The 19,132-nt window shown below is 38.3% G+C and overlaps 2 protein-coding genes and 1 long non-coding RNA gene across 12 annotated transcripts in view; 2 read left to right on the top strand and 1 right to left on the bottom strand.

Moving 5' to 3' along the window:
• The window catches only part of OPTN (optineurin), a 44,671-nt gene extending 35,492 nt beyond the window's left edge, over positions 1 to 9,179 (top strand). For 5 of the 6 annotated variants that reach the window (XM_090266534.1, XM_090266533.1, XM_090266529.1 and 2 more), the window contains 3 exons: positions 2,275 to 2,405; positions 4,203 to 4,285; positions 8,210 to 9,179. In XM_090266534.1, the coding sequence (XP_090122660.1) occupies positions 2,275 to 2,405; positions 4,203 to 4,285; positions 8,210 to 8,343 (348 nt within the window). In that variant the 3' untranslated portion in view covers positions 8,344 to 9,179. Of the gene's footprint in view, positions 1 to 2,274; positions 2,406 to 4,202; positions 4,286 to 7,726; positions 8,190 to 8,209 lie in introns of those variants that run through there. The other variant, XM_090266532.1, reaches the window with a different exon arrangement.
• A 5,780-nt stretch (positions 9,180 to 14,959) lies between these two features.
• Positions 14,960 to 16,746, bottom strand: LOC150019596 (uncharacterized). The gene is made up of 3 exons (XR_016509272.1): positions 16,676 to 16,746; positions 16,408 to 16,562; positions 14,960 to 15,534 (listed from the first exon to the last, which is right to left on the bottom strand). It is a non-coding gene; the product is annotated as an uncharacterized LOC150019596 (long non-coding RNA).
• Positions 16,747 to 16,926: 180 nt separating this feature from the next.
• Positions 16,927 to 19,132, top strand: part of MCM10 (minichromosome maintenance 10 replication initiation factor) — a 32,819-nt gene continuing 30,613 nt past the window's right edge. For 3 of the 5 annotated variants that reach the window (XM_090266525.1, XM_090266524.1, XM_090266521.1), the window contains exons 1-2: positions 16,927 to 17,051; positions 18,625 to 18,711. In XM_090266525.1, the coding sequence (XP_090122651.1) occupies positions 18,705 to 18,711 (7 nt within the window). In that variant the 5' untranslated portion in view covers positions 16,927 to 17,051; positions 18,625 to 18,704. Of the gene's footprint in view, positions 17,052 to 17,091; positions 17,273 to 18,624; positions 18,712 to 19,132 lie in introns of those variants that run through there. The other 2 variants (XM_090266523.1, XM_090266522.1) reach the window with 2 other exon arrangements.

Here is a 19,132-nt window from a genome sequence, read left to right as displayed (position 1 = left end):
AATAAGTATTACCAAGCTACTTTCCAAAAATGCACAATCAAAATTATTCTTTCACCAGAAGTAGATGAGCGATCCTATTTCCCCACATGCTTGAATCATTGAATCATTCTTTAAATGTTTCCCAACCTGATAAAACTTTATTTTTAATATAACAACGTTAATAGTTTATTATTCCCTATATACTCATAACCAGCTGCCCAGAGTGGCTGACCCAGTGAAATATGAAAGTGATTGAATGGATTTAGGGCTTTAATGTTATTGCTACAGGAATAGAATCTCAACCTGAGTTCTTTATAATGTTTCCTTTGTTTGGGCACCTCACGATACTGTCGTCATGTACTTCTGCCATATTCTGTACACAGGTATTTTGTTTTGATAAATATTCTTGTTCATTCAATAAGTCTGCTTTTGAGCATCTATGATATATCAGGCACTGTTCTCACAGTTGGGGATATAAGAATGGAAGAAACAAAGATCCAGTTCTTACTGGCTCAAACCTAAATTCAAGGTTCTAACTTGAATTTAGGTCTGACTCGAAAAGCCCATGATCTGTCCATGATACCATACAATTTTGGTATACTTGCAAACAGCAGAAGCTCCCTTACAAAGATCTCTTTATTATATGCTTTCTTTTTGTAGCTATAATTCTGAGAGTATTTAAATTTTTATTAATTTTACTTTAAAAGTAATGGATTAAAATATCTTAGAACCCCTAACTTTGAAAAAAAAAAACCTAATTTTAATATAGCCAGTTGAAAAATGGTATTAGAATAATGCTCATTTCATTATTTAGTTCATGTTTATAATTTTATAACTGAAGAAACTGCTATCATGGCATAATATTTATCTATTTCTAGGTAATAAATTACTCTCCAAACTTATCAGCTAAAACAATAAGCACTTGTTATCTCACACACTTTCTACGGGCCAGGAATCCAGGAGCAGCTCAGCAGGGTGATTCTGGCTCAGGGTTTATGAGGCTGCACTCAAGAAGAAAGATCCATTTCCAAGATGATTCACTCACATGGCTGTGGGTAGGAGTCCTCAGTTCCTCACCTTATGGGCTTCTCCATTGTGGCTGCTTCTGTACTTCACAACATGGAAGCTAGGTCCTCCCAGAGCAAGTGATCCAGGAGAGAATAGGCAGAAGCCAGAGTGTCTATTATGACCTACTTTCAGAAGCGGCACACTGTAACTACTGCAGTATCCTAGTGGTTACACAGGTTGGTCCTATTCATTGTGGGAGGGGAACACACAAGGTTCTAAATACCAAGAGGTGAGGATCACTGTCGCCATCTTGGAGGCTGGCTACCACCATGAGAAGTGATGTGGTATACGGAAGAGTCCATGATATATGGGCTTCAATCTGAGTTCAACTGCTGGTTTGACCTCTTAACTGATTTCCCCAAGATTAAGAGCTATTAAACTTGTAATGTGAAAGGAGCACAGCAATTCTACATTCCCAGGATTTTTGGTAAGGTGAAATAAGATACTCACAACATAGGGCTTTGCATGTTTCAAATTCAATAAATAGCATCTACTTATTAATACTTTAAATTTAACTTAAGGCCAGCCTTCATAAATATACCTGACAAAGTAAATAAACCATTTACTATGTTAATCTAATCCTGAATATTATTTTTAAAAAAGAGACCAGAGAATATTACTGAATTGATGATACATACAGTATTTAAACCATTCCTGTCAGTTTATTTTTTAATTTATTTTTTTTCAAAAGTTCCTTTTGACCTTCTTTTCTGTCTAATGGTATTCCTTCATGAGTTTTTACCCTATCTTCTATTCTTTTGTTATACTTTTTTTTTTTTTAAGATTTTATTTATTTCCTTTTAGAGAGAGGAGAAGGGAGGGAGAAAGAAAGGGAGAGAAACATCAATGTGTGAGAGATACAGCGATCAGTTGCCTCTCACATGCCCCCAACTGGGGACCTGGTCTGCAACCCACACATGTGCCCTGACGGGGATTTGAACCAATGACCTTTCGGTTCACAGGCAGCACCCAGCCCACTGAGTCACACCAATCAGGGCACTTGTGTCAATTTAATTGCTGGGTTCTAATTATTTAAAGCTCACACATATACAATTTGTGTCGTCTACTTGAAAATAGTTGGAAAGTCATGGTCACTATACTGGTTTCTAGGAGTAACATGTACCTGCCATTTATCACAAAATGTAGCACTGCCCCTTCAGCTCAACGAGTGAGCCATAGAGAATCCACATCTAGATAATAACTGCTGTCTCCTTCTTCCTCTAACAGATGGAGGTTTACTGTTCCGACTTTCATGCTGAAAGAGCAGCAAGAGAGAAGATTCATGAAGAAAAGGAACAACTTGCATTGCAGCTGGCAATTTTGCTGAAAGACAATAATGTTTTTGAAGATGGAGGCAGGTAGGGTGAGGGGAAGACTTAGAACACATTTCAGCTGGGACCTGTCAAAGATGGTTCCTAATTTGAGCTATAAGAATTGCTGGGTACACTTCACTTGATGGGGCACATATGCTTATTTTGACTTACAAGGATTAGCTGTGTTTTGTGGAAACCTGATCAAGTTCTCTGACTTTAGATTATGTTTTAAAAACATGGCATTGCATTTCAAAGTCATATCTTGCCATTGTCATGAATGAAACAGTCCTAACATATTTTTTAAAGATTTTATTTTTTTATTTTTAGAGAGAGGAAGAGAGGGAGAGAAACATCGATGTGTGAGAGATACATCAATGTTGCTTCTCACATGCCTCCAACTGGGGACCTAGCCTGCAACCCAGGCATGTGCCCTGACTGGGAATCGAACTGGCTTCCTTTTGGCTTGCAGGCTGACACTCAATCCACTTAGCCACACCAGCCAGGGCACAGTCCTAACATTTTAAATAATTCTATAATATTGTATACCTTAAAAGAAAATACTGCTAAAATCACTTCTGTCCTTTAAATTTTCATTTTGAGAAAAATTTGAAAGATACAGAAATAGAAAAATACAGAGATTAAAATATACATCAATATGTACCCCATTCAGAATTGACAGTTACTAATATTTATTTTATTGATATTTGCAGCAAGTATATTTTTATTAAAAGAAAAAGGGAGTTGTAAATGAAGTTGAAGTCTTTGTTCCCCATCCTTCAATATATTTCTCTCTTTCCTTCCCCATACTGCCTGGAACTTGGTGGGTGGCATCCCCATCTGTTTTATATTTTTATATAATATGTTATAGTGAGATAATATTAATTTCTCTGGGCTTAAGCTATAAAATGATCATTATAAATATTGTAACTTGTTTTACATAACAATGTGATTTTTGAACTGTTTGTATATATGTGCAGATTTAACTCATTCTGTTTAATTGCTCAGTAGTGTCTCTTTAGAAATACGCTACCATTTTTCCTAATCCATTCATTCCCCTATTAATTGACAGTTTGATTACTTCTTAACTGATTTTTTAAAAGCCCTGGCTGGTTTGGCTCAGTGGATTGAGCGTCGGCCTGCGAGCTAAGTGTCGCTGGTTTGATCTTCCAGTCAGGGCACATCAGAGAAGGAAAACTCTGACTCCAAAAAACCTCCGCTGCCTTGCAGCATACCTCTTCAGGGGAAAGGCTAAGGGAGTAAACCCCGACAGAAAATCCGGAGCCGGAGTCCCTAAGGCGGTTTGACGTTGCAGTCAACACCGGCAACTCCTGCGGCGCACCTGAAGCCAAGCTGTATTGACTCCGTCTTTCCCTTGGACCCTTCAGCTGCGAAGAGAGGGGGGGTCTGCTGCATGGGCAACAGCAGACCCTCCATATCACCCTGCCCAGGCTCTGTAGCTTCAGCTTCACTGGAGAGGACACTCCAGCGACATCGCAAGATGTCGATTCAACACGGGAGGAGACAGATACCGTGTCACTCCCGAGTCGGACTGCACAGCCATTCTCGGCGGTGCAGATAGACTCTTAAGAAGCTACACCATCATCTCTCGAGACGGACGGCTGCCGACGACGACAATTTTTTAAAAAGTCTTAATTGTTATTTACTTTTACTACATCGTATCCTAGTAACAATATTTACAACTCAAGTTAGTCTTAAGTTCTGGTTTCTGCACCTTGTCATTGTAGTTCAGCTCTTTTTTTCTCATTCTGCTGAATGTGTGCTTAATGTTGTCATATTTCAGAGGTTTTAGAACATCACATAGAGTGTTGCTTTTAATTCTAGTAGGCAGTCCTTGATGGAAATGCAGAGCCGTCATGGGGCCAGAACCAGTGACCCCGACCAGCAGGATTACCTTGTTCAAAGAGGTGAGTCGCATGTGATCTAGGCTTTCAGAATTCCTGGGAATAAGTATCCTTAAAGAAGATGCTTGAAAAAAAATTCCACTACATCCTACATAATGGATTTCAAATCAAGCTACCAAAAATGTAGTACTTGGCAGTCTTAGTTACACAGTACCCCAATCTTCATCTATTACCTACTGAACCCAGACCAGACTCTTCATGCTGACAGGTAAGGCCTGGCATAGCTAAACTTTTAAACCTTCTCTCATTCTATTTCCTCAGCAGTTAGCCAACTAAATCACTCCTTGTTCTGTGAACTTGCTTGCCCTAAGCTCGTTTACATACATATACTTGTTTATAGGGTGTCCTTCATGCATAGCCTGTCTTCCTCCAGTCTCTTTCCAGTGAACCCTCATCCCATCTTTAGAACCCATTTCAAATACCAATCTCTATAATACCAACAAAATGTGACTTCTCCCTTCTGAATTTCCAAAGTAGTTTATTCCTGTTTTAGTACTTACCTACTATTTATTATAATTATTTATATGTTCTAAATATATATTTAAGTCTCTTTTCAATGAGCTCCCTCAGAGCTTATTTTTTCACCCACTACCTTTGTTATGCACATAAAAAATGTTACCATTTATTGAGAGTTTACTATGCATGTAACACCACTCTGCTGGTCCCTTCATTCATACACATCATTTCATGCAGTCTCACAGAATTGTACCAGATATGTATTATCACTATCTTACAGAAGACAAGATCAAATTACTCAGGATCACAATGCAAATTAGGGGCAGAACTGCACATGGAACCCAAGGCTATTTGACCCTTAACTACCACACAACACACAGTATTGCATGGAATAGACTGTCATTTAATTCTGTATCACACCCAGATTTTAATTTCCTAAGTGAAGTTGATCATGACACATACCAAAAGCATAATGCTATGTTTATTACATGACTTTAATACTCTAGTAATAATGTTCTGTAATTTATAATAAATCACTGTGGTAATAGTACTGAAAGGGAAGTGTTTTCCTTAATTCTATTATAGATATGGGGGAAAAAAAAAAAACAACCTCAAAGGACCAAAGACTAACATGGCAAGAAGAAAAGTTAATAGTAATGCCAGTGAGATGATTCTGGGTTTAGGATGCCATTGTAAATTGCACATAAAACTAGTTCTTTAACATGTTTTTTTAAATGTTGGACCAGTCCAAGTCCCTTCCACATACCAACTGACTACTGAAATGGAACTACATCACAATGTTATCAACATCAAGGAAGTTATATTAGTATGTATAGTTAATTATTAAATCTTGGGAAAATTCCTTTGATTATCCCTTCTACCTCTCACTTCCTCCCCACCACCACCACCAACAAAGTTCTTTTACGGGGAAAAATAGGCTCTAAAGTCAGTATCAGAGGTAGTAACTCAGGGTACAAGTAAACATGGTTTTTGTGGGACACATGCAGAGGTGGCAGCATGTGAACTGACATAAATAATAGCCTCATGCATTTTTTAGCATCAGTGGTTAAACCTATGTTCTTCTCTGAAAGCTGCATCTACCCACTTGAGCACTACTATGCATTTTCTCTAACCTAATTTTAAATATCATAGGAACACCAATATACCTCATATCTAGAAGTACCGACACAGTTGTCTTAAGTCAAAAAGGACAATCTCTTGCACTGATTTCTTTAAGGAAGATTTTCATTCATCATAAATATATGAGGCAAATGCTTATTTACATTTAAAAAGAATTACTTATTCTTTGACTTATAACCTAAAAATCATCACAAAGTGCAAATTTATTCCTAAGCTTTTTTTTTTTTGTCTTATAAAAGAACTATTCCAGTGATTGTCTTAAGAAAATTTTTTTTTAGTTTCCTAACAAAGCTGCCTTAAACAAAAGCCCCTCTGAGTATACCTTCTCAGCAGCAGCAGCCACCTAAGTGTCTAATCTGGTCTAGGCCGCCCGGCTGAGCACAAGGAAACAAATGGGCATAAGTCACAGTAAGATCTGTGAAGGCTTCTGTTGCAGCTGGAGAGAGAGGATGTGCACATACAAAGATGAATTGACAATACAAGATAATACTTAAGTAATAGAAGTGATACTGCTAAAGATAAGAAAGGATGATCATTAAGGGCCAGAGTAGTTGAGATACGCTCTGAAAACACGTGACTGTAAGCTTTACATTGAAGCTAGGATTTAGATAAGTACAGTATGAGGATGAAAGAGCAAAGGCAGAAATGAGTGTAATGTGTTAATAATGGTAACTGACTAAGCTTATTGTGAAGAGCCAGAGGGTAGAGGGAACCCATCATCACAAGTCTGAGTTTTAACCTAGACCAGGACAAGAAGGCACAAATTGCTTCAATGGAGTTTAAAATGAAAAGTCAGTAGTCCCTGATAGTTGGCTGGCTGTCATCTAGAGCAGGGTTTGGCAAACTGCAGCTCACAGGTCAAATCTGCCCTGAAGTTTTATTGGAACATAGTCATGCCTTTTGTTGACATATCGTCTGTGCTACTTTCATGCTATAGAGGCAGAGTTGAGTAGTTATGAGTAGGCTTTACAAAGCCTAAAATACAGGGTGGGGCAAAAGTAGGTTTACAGTTGTTCATATGGAAAATAATATAATTAATAAATAATAATACAAGAATAAATTCTGTGTTTCTCATATTCACAACTGTAAACCTACTTTTGCCCGATCCTGCATTTACTCTCTGGTCCTTTACAGTAGAAGTTTACTGACACCTGATGTAGAACAATGAGATCTTTAGGAAGCTCCCTGTTTCAGAAATCATGCCTTGTGATAGATATTTCTATTCTAGGGTGCTTCTAAAGTTTGCTGAACACAAACTACTATAATAGTTTTACATGTTATTCAATTCAAGTAACATGCTCAGAAGCAAATAACCATGTTAAAGGTTGCCTCCAGTGTCATTCTCAAAAAAAAGGGGAGGGGGCGGGTTGTTGAATGAAAGTCTGGAGACCTGGGTGGACACTCTACAAAGCCAAAATGGTTTGCATTTGTCCAGAAAGGTCAGATCAAGGTGATGTCCACTAGCCAGAAGTCATTTCTAATACTGATCACAATTTGCATATGTGGGACCTACCTAGAGTCAAATCTTATTTCAAGCATGCTTTGATTTAGACTTGAACCTCAATCCAACTCCAAAATTGGGTAAAATGACAGGACTCATTCTTCAATTCTTTCTCCTCACTTACTTTGCCTGGATAGTCCTTATTCATTCTTAGCCTCCTCTTAAGTGGAATCAGCCTCAATCAGGGGGCTTGTCTTCACAGAGCAGTCTGAGCCAGTGCCTTTCTCTGTCCTCCCACTAAACCACCTTGTACATGACACAGCCATGGCACTTCCCTCATGTGCCACACTATCATTTTTCTTGTCTGACACTCCATCATATCTGTATCCCTCTCTTCCTTCTCACAGGGCACTGAAAAGTATCTGCTGAATGAGTGTAATTTTTGTCTTTGCTTCTGAGAACATACATACTGTTCTAGGTACTACCTCCCCATGCTCTGCTCATCATTCTCTCCACATTCTCTCCTCCTTAGCTTATACTCTCATCTGTCTCTTTTCTTCTTTCAAATATCCCAGTTTTTACGAGAACATGTATAATATAATATAATTCTGTGTCTAGAATTAAAACCATGTATTTTCATGTACCTAGAACCTGGAATAGAACGTAAATCCTAAAATAATTGGGAAGTGGGTACTACTTTTGGAGATATTGTGTGTGTGTGTAGATTACTTCAGTAAAAGACAAAATGACCTGGATTCACTTCTCAGTAGGTAATGATTACAATGTTTATCTGACATTAAAATTAACCATCTGTTATTAAAATCCATCAAATTAGACTGCTTGTAACATGGAAGAAATGGAACAACATTTCATTTAATGCTTATTCCCAGGAGCTGAGGACAGTAACTGGCGGCAACAGCAACAGCAACAGCAGAATATACCAATTCATTCTTGCCCCAAATGTGGAGAAGTTCTGCCCGACATAGATACATTACAAATTCATGTCATGGACTGCATCATTTAAGTGTCGACATTTTGCCTCCCCCGAACTGTTGTTAAATGTCAGGTTTCTTTTCTGCAAGTTTTATTTTTGTGTTATTTGTTTTCACACAAATATCTTGGCTCATTATGTTTGTTTTAGAAGAAAGAAAATCAATATGATCCATGTAGGACACTTTTTGTGTATTTCCACAAATCCACAAAATAGAATTCTTAACATACCAGTCTTCTGATAATAGATGAATTTTTTTTTTTTTTTAATGTTCAGTTTCTGTGAACACTGAACTGTTCGTGTAGTTAATGAGCATGTGACATCATGGGACACAGTAAGTGTACTTAGATGGAAGAAGTATTGCTGATAAACTTTTAAGAACCTTTTAAGGAGGCAGGAAAAATGAAGTGGTCACAGATTTCATCAAGAAAAATGTCTCTGAAGTATTTTTGAAATAAATTATGTTGTTATTTTTCTTCATCCATTTAAAACAAACCTATTTGGGGTTGTGTGTATATGTATACATTGTAGTTTTATTGCAGCCACAGTAATTGTACCAAAGTTTTAGTATGGCTGTTTTCATATGAACACTGTGAGTCTTTACTTGATCATCAAGACAAAGGAAAAAAATTTGGCATAGATGAAGTAGATACACTATGTTCACTGGATTTGATATAACCACAGTGCAAAGAAGTAACCTTTGTTCTTTCATTGTGCTGCAGGTATGTGGGCCTGTACAGTAGAAAGTTTATTCATTTCTAAAAAGAACCACCGTTTATTCATTTTCTTCTTAGATCAGGCTATACAGTCATAATCACAAAAATAGTTACTGCAAAATAAAATTTTGCTTATAAATCTTTCACACTGTTCATACGTGACTGGCTAATTTCACAGGATGCGTTTTTTTGGATTCAGCTTCATATAAGGTTATTACTTGTTAATTCTATGAATATGAACAAAGCCCTTTACTAGAGACCAATATGTGTTGTTTGAATTAGAAATTGTTCTTGCTAAGGAGGTAAAAAGATAGGGATGTGCATATTTTGTAAACCTACAGTTATTAGTTATATTGGGCCAGCCCTAAAAGTAAACAATGACTTTATGCATCTAGAACCTAAAACATTTCAGAGAAAATTAAAATAATCTCCTGTTTGGCTTTGTCATTAGAAATCTCTCCTAGACAAACTTGATTTTATACACATATACACACACATATGGAATCAAACAGGAATCAAAATAGTTAATTATATCTTCACACTGTGAAAATTCAACCGTAACTTAGATTAAAAGATTTTCCTGCCTTGGGTGGTGTTGCTCAGTGGAAAGAGCACCAGCCTGTGAACCAAAAGGTCACCAGTTCGATTCCCTGTCAGGGCACATGCCCAGGTTGTGGGCCAGGTCCCAGTTGGGTGCATGAGAGAGGCAACTGGTCATCTGCGTTTCTCTCGCACATAGATGTTTCCCTCCCTTTCTCCTCCCTTCCCTTCTCTCTGAAAATAAATAAATAAATAAATAAATAAATAAATAAATATTAATAAAAAGATTTTCCTGCTTCAGCCCTGGGAGAATGTTTGTTAAAGGCATTTCTAAACAACTATGAAAATTTTACTTTTAATTTCTTGTTTAAGGCTTCTACTTTAGTTTTTTTCCTTACTTTTTTATACTGAAGAAAATAGATTTCTGTATTATCCTAAATAGAAAAGCAAACCAAATGATTTTACATTTAAGTTTTTGGAGATATTATTTTACTTTGTTCAAGTAAAAATATTAAGCTGTTCACAACTCTAGAAACCTTTTAAACACCTGGAAATTAAACAACACACTTATAAATATAGTACATGGGTTAAACTGTAAGTCTCAAGAGAAATTTAAGAATATTTTAAATAAAATGAAAATATAACTTGCCAAAATTAGGGGGATGAAGCAAAAGAAGTGTTTAACAGGAAATCTATAACATTGGATGCATATATAGAAAAGAGGAAAGAATTAAAATCAACAATCTAAGCTTCTACTTTAAGAAATTAGAAAAAAGAGTGGCAAATTAAACACAAAATAAGCAGAAGAAAATAAATAAAAACTAGAGAAGAAATCAATTAAATTGAAACCAATCAATAGATAAGATCAAATCCAGTTCTTTGAAATGATCAGTAAAATTGGTAAACTTCTAGCCAGTTTAACTGAAAACAGAAGACACTAATATCACCAACAGTGAAAATGGAATTTGAAATTATCACAATAACATTTATGAGCACACAAAAAATGAAATAGATATAAATCTAATAAAATATGAACAAGATCTGATGAAAGAACTAAATAAGTGGAGAAATATTCCACATTCATGTATAGGGGGACTCAGTATTGTCAAGATGTCAGTTCTTACCACTCTGATCTATAGATTCCACATGGTCCCAATCAAGATTCCAATGAATTATTCTGTGGATATCAACAAACTGATTCTAAAATTAGACAAAAGTCTCATAATGGCCAACACAACACTGCAGGAGAATAAAAATAGAGAACACTACCCAACTTCAAGAATTACAATAAAGCTACAGTAATCAAGACAGCATGGTATTGGTGAAAAAATAGACAAATGTATCAACGGAACAGGATAGAGAGCTCAGAAATAGACTCAGAGAGTCCAGTGGTCTTTGACAAAAGAGAAAAAGTAATTTGATGGAGAAAGGATAGTATTTTTAACAAATTGCGCTGGCACAACTGGATATTCACGTGCAAAAACAAACCAAAAAACTGAATTGGTACACAAACCTTAACACCTTCCACAAAACCTTAACCACAAACCAGGATTAGATATATACAAAACATATCTGATCAAAGATTAGTATCCAAAATATAAAAAGAACTCTCGAGACAACAGTAAGAAAACAATCCAATTTAAAATGGGCAAATGATAACAGGTACCTCACCACAGCAAATATACAGATGGCAAATCAGCATGTAAAAAGATGCTCAACATCATATGTTATTAGGGCATTGCAAATTAAAATGAGATGCCACCACACACTTATTAAATGGCTAAACTCTAAAACAATAACACCAAATGCTGGCAAGGATATAGAACAACAGGAACTCTTATTTATTGCTGGTGCAAATGCAAAATAGTACTTTGGAAGACAGTTTGGCAATTTCTTGTAAAACCAAATGCAATCCTTGGCATTTACCTAAATGAATTGAAAACTTAGGTCCACACAAAACCTGCACAAGTGTTTATAATATTAATAATTGCCAAAACTTGAAAGCAGCCAGGATGCCTTTCAATAGGAAAATGGATAAACAAACTGCAGTACATCCAGGCAGTGGAATATTATTCAGTACTAAAAAGGAATAAGCTATCAAATGATGAAAATACATAGTTTAAGAAAGAACCTTAAATGCATAGTGCTAAAGAAAGAAGCCAATCTGAAAAGGCTACATACTGTATGATTCCAATTATATGACATTCTGGAAAAGGCAAAGCTATGGAGACAGTAAAAGGAGTAGGGGTTGCCAGAAGTAGGGATGGAGGGGAAGGAGGGATGAATAGTAGGAGCACAAAAGATTTTTAGGGCAGTGAAACTATTCTGCATGAATGTATTACATAAAGAATGAACCCTAGTGTCAACTAGGAACTTCAGTTAATAATTATCAATATTGGTTCATCAATTATAATAAATGTCCCATATTAATGCAAGATGTTAATAGGGAAAATTATGTGTCGAAGGGTCTATATGGGAACTCAGTTCTTTCCATTCGGTTTTTCTGTAATCTTCTAATTGCTTTAAAAAATAAAATTCTTTCTTAAAAAGTGAAATAACTTTGAACTGTAAGATAATTTAATATGAACACATTAAATGCATCATAAAATCGAGATTCTAGTGAAGATTGAATAACATTTCCATTTGATCCATAATTAAAGGGCTAATTTGGAATTGCTGTTAAGGAAAGATGGAGGCATAGGTAAACACAGCTCATGTACTCACACAACCACAGCAAAAATTACAACTAGACTATGAAACTATCACCCAGAATCATCAGAAAATCGAGCTGTATGGGAGTCTGACAACCAAGAAATTAAAGAAGTCACATTTATCCAGACAGGTAGAGGGACAGATAGCTCATCCCATGTGTGGTGGATGAAAATTGAGAGGGACACCTCAGAGCGAGGGACCCCAGCCACACACCAGACCGCTCAGCCCAGGGTTCCAGTGCCAGGAAGATAAGTCCCTATAGCTTCTGGCTGTAGAAACCAGTGGGGGTTGGGGTAATGGAAGAAACTTCAGGATTCTCAGGAGACTCCTCTTAAAAGGCCCACAACGGACTTAGAGGACTTATACAGATTCACTTGCCTCTGGGCTCCAGCACTGGGGCAACAGCTGGAAAGGCACCAGTGGCATAGGGGAGAAATTGAAGTGTCTTGTATCAGGGTGAGTGCAGGGGGACAGCTTCCTCCCGGAAAAACTCCAAGGCCAGGCAGCAGCCCTTTCTGAGCCCTCCTCCACACAGAGCCAGAGTGGTGACACCATATCTGAGACTCCATCAACCTGGTTCACACGGGTTGCCCTGCCCAGGCAATTACCTAAGGTTCCACCCCACCCAACTTACAGGTGCACTTTTCTACTATAGGCCATGCTACTAAGACAAGGAGTCAAAGCAGCTCTACCTAATACACAGAAACAAACACAGGGAGGCTGCCAAATTAAGGAGACAAACATGGCTCAAGTGAAGGAACAGAACAAAACTCCAGAAAAAGAACTAAACAAAATGGAGACAACCAACTTATCAGATGCAGAGTTCAAAACATTGGTTATTAGGATGCTCAAGGAACTCATTGAGTACTTTAACAACATAAAAAAGACCCGGGCAGAAATGAAGGTTACACTAAGTGAAATAAATAAAATTTTACAGTGAACCAACAGTGGAGTGGATGAAGCTGGGAAATCAATGATTTGGAACATAAGGAAGAAAAAAAAATCAGAAAAGAAGAAAAAATAATCCAAAAAAGCAAGGATAGGCTAAGGAGTCTCTGGGACAACTTCAAATGTACCAACACTTGAATCATAGGGGTGCTGGAAGGAGAAGAGAAAGAGCAAGAAATTTAAAACATTTGAAAAAATAATGAAAGAAAACTTTCCTAATTTGGTGAGGAAAGTAGACATACAAGTCCAGGAAGCACAGAGTCCCAAACAAGATGAATACAAAGAACCACACCAAGACACAACATAATTAAAATGCCAAAGGTTAAAGATAAAGAATCTTAAAAGCAGCAAGAGAAAAGCAGGTAGATACCTTACAAAGGAGCTGCCATAAGACTGTCAGCTGATTTCTCAAAAGAAACTTTGCAGGTTAGAAGGGATTGGCAAGAAGTATTCAAAGTGATGAAAAAAAGGACCTCCAACCTAGATTACTCTATCCAGCAAAGCTATCATTTAGAATGGAAGGGCAGATAAAGTGCTTCCCAGACAAGGTAAAGCTAAGGGAGTTCATCATCACCAAGCCCTCATTATATGAAATGTTAAAGGGACTTTTTAAGAAAAAGAAAAGATCAAAACTATTAACATTAAAATGGCAATATAATTAATTAATTTTTTAAAAAGAAGAATATATGAAAGGGTGAGGCAGGAGAGCTTGTATGTACGACCCATGGGCATGAACTTGGCGGGGGATTGTTGGGGGAGAGGGGTGCTGGACGGAGGGGAGCAAAGGGGAAAAAATTGGAACTATTGTAACAATATAATAAATAAAATATACTTTAAAAAAAAAGAAAAGCAGCGAGGGAAATTTATACTTTAACTAGAGAGATGGTAAATTACCTCTGGCACTAAACCATAGGGGAATCTATAAAGAATAAAATGCAATGCCATGGCATTAAAGAAGTGGATGGGGGGAGACGTGAGGGTTTGCTCTGTCTGTGTCCCACACATTGTTATATGAAGAAATTTTATATTCTCAGTTATATGACAGAGTATAAAATGCATTTCTGACATTATCAACAACAACAAAAAAAGGCAATAAATTCACAACTATCAACAATTAAATCTAAAAAACTAAGCAAATGAGCAGAATGGACAGAATCATAGATGTGGAGATCATCTGAAGGGTTATCAGTTGGGAGGTGAAGGGGGAGAATGGAGGAAAAGGTTCAGGGATTAAGAAGTACAAATTGGTAGGTACAAAATAGACTGGGATGTTAAGGATGGTATAGGAAATTAAGTAGCCAAAGAACTTAAATGCATGACCCATGAACATGAACTATGGTGGGGGGATTATCAGAGGGAAGGGGGGGTACCGGGCAGAGGGAGACAAAGGGGGAAAAATTGAGACAACTGTAATAGCATAATCAGTAAAATATTTTTAAAATGAAATGTCGAATTTATTATGCCATCATCAGAAATCAAGTATATGAACAATATTCAAATATTTTAGTGGAACAACAAAAGGTACCCAAACTGCTTTGCTATGAAAGGCAAATAAAAAGTGGAAATAATTTCACAATCTTCTTTGTCATCCTTTGATTTACATAGTATTTCATTTAAAAAATTATTAACGTTCCATACTTTTGTTATGAAATTTTGCTCGTTGCTGAGTAATTTATTTTTTTCTAGCTAACTAATTGCAAAGATGTGAAGTATAATATAAAAAGTATTGATTCAAGAACTCTCAGTGAGCTGTAGTCATAATCATGGGTAAGTATTTCACATATATAAAATATATGTTGTAGTTATTAACTGAGCACAACCAAGAAGAAATGTGTTGAACGTTTTAATGAGTTCATTGAAACCGCCAATGCTCGCAGGTTTTATTGGCTTCCCTTTGGAAAACATCATTTGAGGTAACTAGATGGAGGAACATACTCTGCTGCTGTTTAAAGTACCCTCTAGATTGGTCGAAAAGCAATAGACATTTATTTGGGCAGCAAAGACAATATTCTGTTAGGAAAACCAAGTAGCTTGGGTTTTCCTCTTTCTTAGCAGGGCCATTCATCTCTAAGTAGAGGGTTGTCTCTGAACAAGGATAACATTTTTCTGAGTACAGGGTCTTTGTCCAGTTTGTTGGACGAATTCAAGTTTGGAAAGAGATTCTAGAGAGTTCTGCACCATACAGCTTGGGAAATGTGAAGGAAGACACGAGTAGATTTCTACAGGAAGGGCTGGGGCTGTGGAAACTGGCTATTTCTCTCAGTAGACGGTCTGTTCCGATTTTGAATAGCACTGTCTCCTGCTGGGCCTAAGATGGAAGAATTGATTTAAAAATGCATCTGGTACGTTAACCACGTAAACATACTCTCATATTCTGCTTCTACAGTCTAGAGAACTCAACTGTATTCACTAAACCACATCCTAAACCCTACACTTGAAGCCCTGATACAACCCCCTGGCTTTAATCACAAATCTAAAAGTACCTGCTGAAATCTCTACAGCATCCTCTTAGCCTGAATTCTCATCTCGTCCCCTGTCCAAAACACGCGTCTTGAGATTTCTAGCCCATTTCTAGAATTCTCCCTGTTTCTCCCATATTGTCAACATGACCACTGTCCTCTCCTTTTCCTGCCAAAAGTAACTTTCTTTTGGTCAATTACCAAAGCAGACAGGTTTTCCTTCCTGTTTCCTGTTCATCCCTTCCCTTCAACTCTTATATTCTGGGACTACTGCAATTTTCTAATGTGCTGCTCTGCCTCCAATTTCTGGTACATTCAGTTCCTGAGAACCTATCTATGTTAGCTTAATCTCCCTAAGCAATGCCTTATAAAATAGTAAGAATATAAGTTAATACACATTTAAGGTTTACATGTGCTGGACACAGTATGAGTTTTTTCAAGGTTTTCTCAATCCTCACAATGCCCTATGAAATAACCATTACTATCCATTTTACAGATAAGTTGACGCCCTTAAGAATTTACCCAATGTTGCAGCTAGTATGTGGCAGTTCAAAACCTTGCTGCAAAGACAATTCTAACTCCAGAGTCTTAAGCCCGTAGCCACACATTTTCTCTATACATCTACCTTCCTCCCCCACCTGCTCAAACGCGATCTTTTTATTGGTTACAGAGGAAAGCTCCTGACCCGGAGTTCACCATAGTCCACCATTCGTTTTACCTACTTTAATGTTTCTCGCTCGTCTCCTTTTTTGCCTCCTCTGCAGCAAGATTGGTGCTTATTAGTAGTCTTATATTAATTACGCATATATCACATCTACCAAATTCGACAGTAGATTCCTAGAATATGGACCACGTCTTTGTCCAACAACTTCTATACCTGAGGCAATAGAAGGAGAAAATTAGGCTCAGGATTGCATGACCCAGTCCCGGTGAGTGTTAGGAATTGAGTTTCCACCTCATGTAAAAATACAATGTATTAGTAATACTTACGTTTCGCGGCGCTAGAGGGCACCAGAACACTTTATTTTACCTAAAGGAGTCCAGGGCTTCGCCGACCGGAAGTTCCCTTGCCCCCAGCAGAGGGCGCCCGGTCACGTGAACCAATCAGCTTGCTCTACGTGAGGTTCCTTTTGCACCTCCTCCCCCAGGTCTTCTCCTCCTAGTGCTCTGATGCAGCCAATCAGCGCGATCCCAAGCCGGCGTGCGTCAAACGTCAGAGACGGGGTGGAGTCAAGTTGGAATTTTGGCGGGTCTGGGTTTAGGAAGAGAAGGGGTTCCGAGCCGGTGAGAGGGCTGGTGTCGCTGGCTGTGTGTGTGGTCTTCGGGCGGTGGGAGAGAGGATCCGCCACACGCATCTGCGGGAGAGGTTCGAGAGCTCTGGGAGCGAGAGGCGTGGAGCCCGCGGGCACTCGGGTGGGCGAGATAGGAAGCAGGGCGGCCTCTGGAGAGCGCCGGGCGGGCGCGACCGGGAGATTTGGTGGCTGAGCAGTTGCGGGGCACTCATGAAATTTATCGTGAAGTGCTGTTTACTTTATTTAAGGGACCAGTTTTTTCTTTTTCAATAGCAACCTTTAAATCGCTTGTCAGGTGCGTGCCGTTTGGACTTTCCTTATTTATTCATTTTTTGAAAGTCATGATTTGGTAATACTACGTACCATGTACGGGGCCCCAAACACTCGTTACTTACCACCTGTGACGCTTACAGTCTAAAGAGAATGACTAACAAGTACACGATAGTGCAGTATAGTAATGAGAAGGGTGATTGAGAGGGTGGTCTGCAAAGGCTTAGAAAAAATGATAGTTAAGCGAAGACGGAAGGGTGAGAAGGAGCTAGGGGAGAACTTTCCAAATAGCCTGAGGCCTGAAAGCACTCCGTGTGTTCACGAAGTTGAATGCAGTCTAATTTTTTTTTTTTTCCTTTTTTTAAACTTGATTTTAGAGAGGGTGAGGGAGGGGGAAAGAGAGGGAGAGAAACATCGATTGGCCGCTTCCCATACTCACCCCAGCTGGGGACCAAACCCACAACCCGATTTCTGATGGAAATCGAATCAGGGACCTTTCAGTTTGCAGGACGGTTCCCAACCAACTGAGCGACACTCTCCAGGGCAGAATGCAGTCTAGTCTTGGTGGACCATGTTTGGGAGGTGGGTAGAGTTGGGTGGAGTGGAGGCACAGAAAAGATAAGGAAGTAGCAGCACGAAAGAGACAAAGTATCCATTGCTTCATAGGCTTTGTAAATTTTGTTCGAAGGGCAATGGAAGGTCATTAAATAACTCTTTATTAAAGGACTACTGCTATCAGATACGTGTTCCTAAAAGATTACTAAGGAAAGGAAAGATTACTGTGGCTGTTGTACAGAGAATAGGTTACAGAGGGCCAAGGAAACCAATACAGGAAGCTAATGCAGTCAGTAGTCAGAGCAAAAGATTGACGGTGGCTTGGACTAGGCTTTTGGCGGTAAAGTTGGGGAGAAGTGGATGTTTTGAGCAATAGTGTGGGAGTAGAACCAATAGCATTTGTCAGATGGCCCTAGGTATGAGGGTGCAGAAAGGGCATGGGTTTGGGCAGAAAGGGAGGTTGGTTATAGAAAGGAACAAGACAGTTTTCTCCTAAACCCCCAAGGAGCCTATAATCCAGCAGATTTCCCCAATAGATGCCACAGGAGTACTGTTTATGATTTGTCTCATCCATGTAATCTAGTATCATGTGAACTCCACTCTACCTTACCTGAGTTTCTATAACCATAGTATGCAAAAAATAAAAAATAGACTGCTTCCGTACTGAGAGGAAGATGGTTGTGGTAGTGGGCCTGAGAAATGGTCAGAATCTGAATGAAGTCTACTGTTAGAGTCCCTAGGATTTGTAGGATTCTGGATTTTTGGATATGCAGTGTGAGCAAGAGAGAATCTAGAGTGACCTTCTCTAATGATTTCGCACAGCCAGGATTCTGCAGTACTGCTGCCTCCTGGGCACCTGATCCTTCTTTGAAGTTCACTGTCACCACTGTTCCCTGGACAGCATGGATGGTAAGTTCTGGCAGCATTCTCAATTTTCCTTTGTTTTTAGAAAATCACCCTTTTGTGTATGTATTTGTTGTTTACCCTACTTGCAAAATAGTGAAAATAGCTGCCCCATCCTCGAGGATTGTATGAGTGGTTCAGTTCAGTCACTGAATGTTACTTGCTTTAATCAGGTGGAATTTCTCCTCCTGGCAGTGCTAATCGTCTTTCATAATAATGATAGCTGGTGTGTACTCACAATGTGCCCAGCACTGCTCTAAGATCCTTAATTATATAAACTAAATTAATCCTATATCAACTGTATTTTATAGACAGAAAAACCAATGTTTAGTAGCTTGTCACAGGTGAAACTCAGAGCAGGGGTTTGAAACCAGGCAGTCTGACTTCAGAATTCACGTTTAATATTGAAATCTTTTGAAGTGGTTTT

The sequence above is a fragment of the Furipterus horrens genome, unplaced genomic scaffold (assembly GCF_987537825.1).
Source record: "Furipterus horrens unplaced genomic scaffold, mFurHor1.1.pri manual_scaffold_2, whole genome shotgun sequence".
NCBI classification, from domain to species: Eukaryota; Metazoa; Chordata; class Mammalia; order Chiroptera; family Furipteridae; genus Furipterus; species Furipterus horrens.
The sequence above is the reverse complement of the archived record's forward strand: the minus strand, read 5'-3'. Positions and strand labels throughout refer to the sequence as shown.